A 5,655-nucleotide genomic window follows, 5' to 3' on the forward strand; every position below is an offset into this window, starting at 1 on the left:
GCCCTGAATGTGCAGAAGACGCCAGAGCAAGAAAACCAAGAGCTGCAGAGCTGGATCTATATGTGCTCTCCGTACACATTGTAGCCCCCTCGCATGTCTCAGGTTCGACTCCCCCACCCCGCCATCCCCCCTCCTTCTGCTGCCCTTGCCCCAGGTCATCCATCTGCCTTCGCTCACCTAGATTCTCGAATTAACCTCATAACCAGTCTCCCAGCCTCTCCTTGCCCCCCTTAATCTATCCCTCCACGTTCCTGCCAGAGTTCTCTCTCTAAACAGCAAATCTCACAGGTGACTCCCCTCCTGAAAATTCCTAAAGCTGCCCATTTCCTATTACGATAAAAGCGCAGCTCCTCGGCTTGTCACACGCTCTGCAGTTCGAGTTCCGGCCCCCGCCAGCTCTTGCAGCTTCATGGCCGGTCCCTTCTCCCTGTGCTCTTTAGGCCCTGGCAGGGCTGAGCTGAGAGAGGTTCCAGCATTCGCGGCGATGATGATTCCAAATTCCCCGACACCCCCAAGCCAACTTGGATGTCCTCTGTCCTAGACTCCCTTTCTCACTCCGTCTGCCTCTCAGGGGTAACAGTGAGCAAAGTGGATTGCAATTGGTTGCAGGTCTGCCTTCTCCCCCGCCCCTCCCCCAGCTCCTTAAGGGGCAGGGGTCTGCTTTTGATTGCCATCTTCCATAGGTCATACAGACATAGGGAACGACAATGAAAGGGATGTCTCCTTCCCGCCCCGTCCTCACCCACTTTGTTCTCCTCACATGCAATACCGTGAGCATTTTCATTTGTCTCCTTCCAGAGACGTTTTATGAGTGTCCAAACATATTTAAAGGCATATTCTGTCCTTGAAATCTCAGAAGTTGCACACTATACGGCACCTTGCTGTTTCCATTTTTTATATCATGGCTTCCGCATGAGTCCTATGGGGCTGGCCCCTTCTTTCCGATGGTCTCGTGGTAGTCCGTGCATGCAGAAGGCATTTAGGACAGAGAAGACACCCATACATGTTTGCTGAATGTGTGGTGGGTTTCTCTGGCTGCCGTAGGCACCCTAGACTCACAGCGATCTCCAGCCATCCGGTGTTGGGTGTTCAGGGAGTTCTTATCCAGGCTGGCCTGGCAAGGTTTATCAAAGTGTCTTCGTGAGCTGCTGAGGACAGGGCCCATCTTCAGGCCTGGAGGTCGTGGGGGTAGCACACCCGGAGACTCTGGCTTCTGCTTCCTGCCCTGTCTTCATGTTTGCATTTGTTAAGTGGCGGATATTACCTTCCACCCCACTCCCTCAAGATACAAGAGTTCCATTGCTAGGTAGTCTCCAGGGGAGGAAAGACAATAAGGAAAGTCCTGGGAATTGGGGCTGAAACCTCTGAGAAAAAATTAAATCACCATGTAGCTTGGGAAGGGAACAGCCACCTCACACGTCACTAGGACAAAAGGAAATGCAGTAAAAATGAGGGAGGAGACATTTTCATTGTCTTAAGGGAAAACTTTCCTGAAGATGAACACTGGAATCATCATCTTCTTCTTCTCCTTTTCCTTCTTCCTTTTCTTCTTCTTCCTCTCCTCCTCCTCCTTTTTCTTCTTCTTCTTCTTGGACTTAATAGTTTTCTTTTCCAAAATATACAGTTGGTGGGATCTGTTCATGCATCATCACCAGCAGCTGGGTATCTCTTCCCTTGGTGTTTCTGGTATAAATGACTTGAGCTCTAGGCTATAAAACCGGTTTAATAAGTCCTTTACTGAGGAGATCCTGAAGGGCTGCGCTGGCCAGGGAACCCGGAATCTTCAGTTGCTCGAAAACAACAGCTGGAGTTACAAGCTTATAGTTGGGAACTTCCTTACAGAGTTTGTCATATGTCGCTTTGTCAAATGAGACCAGGTTACCGAGCTTGTCTTCAACTATGCCTTTAGACCACTTCTTCTCTCTGGTCTTGCCCCCAGATTTGTTCTCTGGATCTTTGTCTTTTTTGGCCCACTCTCCAGGATCTTTCTTCTTGTCATCCCTGGGCAGCATTGAGAAGCTTGGAGAGTAGCGGCCACCCCTGCCTTAGCCTCGCTAAGATGTTGAACAAAAATCAAATACTGGAATCTTCTTAATCTTGTCTCAAAGTCTTTCTATCCCAGCTCTACACAGATCTGTGTGCACATATGCACACTCATCTAACTGTGGTGCTCTAAGATATAATCAGGTGTTCATTAAGTAGGTCTCTTTACACCTATGTGCATCTGAGCGGGTCTATTCCCATCACTAGGCTTTTGGAGAGCTCAGCAGACATTGGGAAAAATGGCAAATCAAAGAGTGCTGGGAATTGGTGTCCCAGTGCTGCCCCTTGGGGAGGTGAGGGTATATCTGGGATGGAAATAGTATATGAATCATCTGTCGGGAGGCTCTTCTCCCACTTTCCCATGCTTCATAGCCTAGCTCTCAGGATACTCCGGGATCGGGATTTGCAGGGAGGTGTGAGAACTAGGGGCAGGAAAAGTCAGGTGGCTTTCACTAGATCGGGCTGGCTTAACAGGTGACAAATAGCAACCAAACTTCAGTAGCATGCAGGAACACCAACTCCAGGGATTCAGTGCTCTGGTATTCTCCAGTTTTCAAGGGGATATGGTCTTTCCTTCTCCGACCTCTGCAGCCTGACTATTGATGTTGCTGTTTGTTAGGGAATGTAGATGGATATGGGAGCTCAGGTCCTCCTGACATGATACTGCCAAACGTAGGGTCACGGAGGCAGAGAATCAGAGGGAAGCCTGAGGGAGAGGAGGAAAAGGAAGAGAAGCAGAATCCTGGATAGCAACTCCTACGTCATCTTCAATCCCCATCTTCCATTTGTTGCCTCCAGGCTGACCCCCAAAGCCAGTCTGGCCCATCTCCTGAGTCATAATACCTGTAAGGCTTATCTCTCTTACTCTGATTTTTTTCTGGTTCTTATTCTTCTGTTCTTTTTTCTGTTTCTACCCTGGGCCTCCTTCCTTTCCTTGAGGACAAGAGAGAAAGAGAGGTCTGAGGGAGGGCCTTTGCGGAGAAGTGGTAGGATACCAGGGCCTGGCTGGGGGGAGAGGGCTTGAGGTAGTGGAAGAGGGAGGTGAGTCTAAGGGAGCAGAGAATCTCAGGCATCAAAGCCACAATTCTGAGCTGTATCCCTCCCTCCTCTGTCATACGACTGCTGGTTTAGACAGGACATTCATGCTTGTGATTCACTGGCCTCTGGAATCTGTAGATTAGTGTCTTCTATCACTTCTGGAAGGCTCTCAGCCATTTCTCTTCTCAAATATTTGTTTCTGCTCTATTTTTCTTTTCTGTTTTTCTGAGATGCTAATTAAACATATACTAGGGCTCTAGCCACTGTATCTACTATTTTCTCCACCATTCTCCCCTTTTTGTCTCTCCATACTGCATACTGGGTAATTTCTCACTATTATCTTCCACTTTGCCAATTCTCTGTTCTGCATCTCAGCTGCTTTTAAAGTAATGAGTTGAATTTTAATTGCAGTTACTATTATTTTTTTAATTTTAAGTATTTGTAGGGATGCCTGGGTGGCTCAGTTGGTTAAACGTCTGCCTTTGGCTCAGGTCATGATCCCAGGGTCCTGGGATCGAGTCCCGCATCAGGCTCCTTACTCAGTGGGGAACCTGCTTCTCCCTCTGACTGATGCTCCCCCTGCTCATTCTCTCTCTGACAAATAAATAAACAAGATCTTAAAAAAGAAAAAAATAATTTGTATTGTGGGGGGCGTTCCTGGGTGGCTCAGTTTGTTGAGCATCTGCCTTCTGCTCAGGTCATGATCCCAGGGTCCCGGGATCAAGTCTCGCATCGGGCTTCCTGCTCAGCAGAGGAGTCTGCTTCTCCCTCTCCCTCTGCCCCTGCTTGTGTTCTCTCTCTCACTCACTCTCTCTCTCAAATAAATAAAATCTTTAAAAATAAATAAATACATACCTACATAAATAAGTAAATAAAAATTTTTAAAAAAGAATTTGTATTTGGAGTTTTTAAAGTCTGTTTTGTCCCTTTACATAATTTCTTATTACATGTAAATATCTGCACTTGAACAAATTATTATTTATTACACATTAATTTATTGTATGTATTCCACATATATAGGAATAATATGAATACGAAGGGGCTTTCCTCTGGAGAGGATCGTGCTGACTTCTGCCAAACACTAGGGGCACCACCAGTCCTGAGCTATCTAAACAGAGTCCCAGGTCTGAGGTTCTCTGGATCAGGCAGGAGTCCTTTGGGATCTCGATGTATTGAGGGGAGGATGTTCTATTAGACTCCCCACCATGTGCAGGCACTGAGCATGGATTTCTAGCCCGCTCATTCTCCCAAGTGTTCAAAATGAAAGTTCAGATTTGCTAGGATTGACAGATGCTTTTTCCGGGAAAATTGGTTTCTATGCTTTGGTTTTCTCTTCCATGTTGGCCTGTTGATTCCTTGGTATTTTATCAACTCTTTGAAGCTTTTAAGATATTCTTAAATTTAGTTTTTAAATTTTTTAAAAGATTTTATTCATTTATTCATGAGAGACAGAGAGAGAGGGAGGGAAGCAGAGGCAGAAGAGAAGCAGGCTCCCTGCAGAGCAGGGACCCCTGATGTGGGACTCGATCCCAGGACCCTGGGATCATGACCTGAGCCGAAGGCAGATGCTTAACGATGCTTAACGAGCCACCCAGGCGCCCTTTTTTTATATTTTATATGTTTTTTAATATTTTATGTTTTATCTAGCACTTCTAGTTGATTTTACTGTGAGGTCAGTCCAAATAATTCAGTCTACATTACCAGGCTTCCAACTTCAGTTGCAATCAAATTACTGGGACCCAGCATACATCCACTCAACAATATGTCCTTCATTTACATTCCCCTGTTCCCTTGGCCCCAGATACAAAGAGTGAAAACAAAGTGGCAATTGTCAACAAGAATGACCACCTCCCAGGGCACCTGACTGACTCAGTCAGAACATGTGACTCTTGATCTCCGGGTGGTGAGTTCAAGCCCCACGTTGGGCGTAAAGATTACTTAAAAAAACAAAATCTTAAAAACAAAAACAAAAACAAAAAAAGAATGACCACCTCCCTCAGAGGGCAGCAAGAGTGAGAATTTCATAATAGCTACCATAAGAACCAGATTTAGGAGTGGACTGGCCAAACTTTGGCTGAAGGACCAGAATACATGTGACCCTAAAGCATCATCATGAATTGGAATATGATAGAAGAGAATTTTGCTGCTCAGGTGGCTTTTAGGGAATCCCTGTACTTGTTTGAAAGGAGGACTATTTTGGTAAGAAGCAGGTATAGGCTGTGACCTCCAAGGTTAACTGTCTTCAGCTGAAAGTGGGTCCTGCTTATGTACAGCTTTTGTTTAAAGACTGGGGCATGCACTTGCCCACCAAGGCTGCATTGCTGAGAACAATAGAGATGTGTGGTCTTCTGTTCATCCTTCTTCTTTGCAGTACCTAACCTATTTAAATAAAGTGTTGAACAAATATTTAAAGAAAATAAGTTTTCTCAGGCGCCTGGGTGGCTCAGTTGGTTGGGCGGCTGCCTTCGGCTCAGGTCTTGATCCTGGAGTCCCGGGATCGAGTCCCGCATCGGGCTCCCTGCTCGGCAGGGAGTCTGCTTCTCCCTCTGAGCCTCCCCCCTCTCATGTGCTTGC

At 46.3% G+C, this 5,655-nt stretch overlaps 1 protein-coding gene across 1 annotated transcript; it reads right to left on the reverse strand.

The window, feature by feature from the left end:
- Positions 1–883: 883 nt before the first annotated feature.
- Positions 884–2,021, reverse strand: LOC123853560 (small ribosomal subunit protein eS25-like). Its single transcript, XM_064582365.1, has one exon. The coding sequence runs from the start codon at positions 2,010–2,012 to the stop codon at positions 1,710–1,712; it is 303 nt and encodes a 100-aa protein (XP_064438435.1). The 5' UTR covers positions 2,013–2,021; the 3' UTR covers positions 884–1,709.
- Between the last annotated feature and the right edge of the window lie 3,634 nt (positions 2,022–5,655).

This window comes from Mirounga angustirostris, unplaced genomic scaffold, assembly GCF_029215605.1.
Source record: "Mirounga angustirostris isolate CCGP_5_RB_7025 unplaced genomic scaffold, mMirAng1.0.hap1 SCAF_17, whole genome shotgun sequence".
In the NCBI taxonomy this organism is placed as follows: Eukaryota; Metazoa; Chordata; class Mammalia; order Carnivora; family Phocidae; genus Mirounga; species Mirounga angustirostris.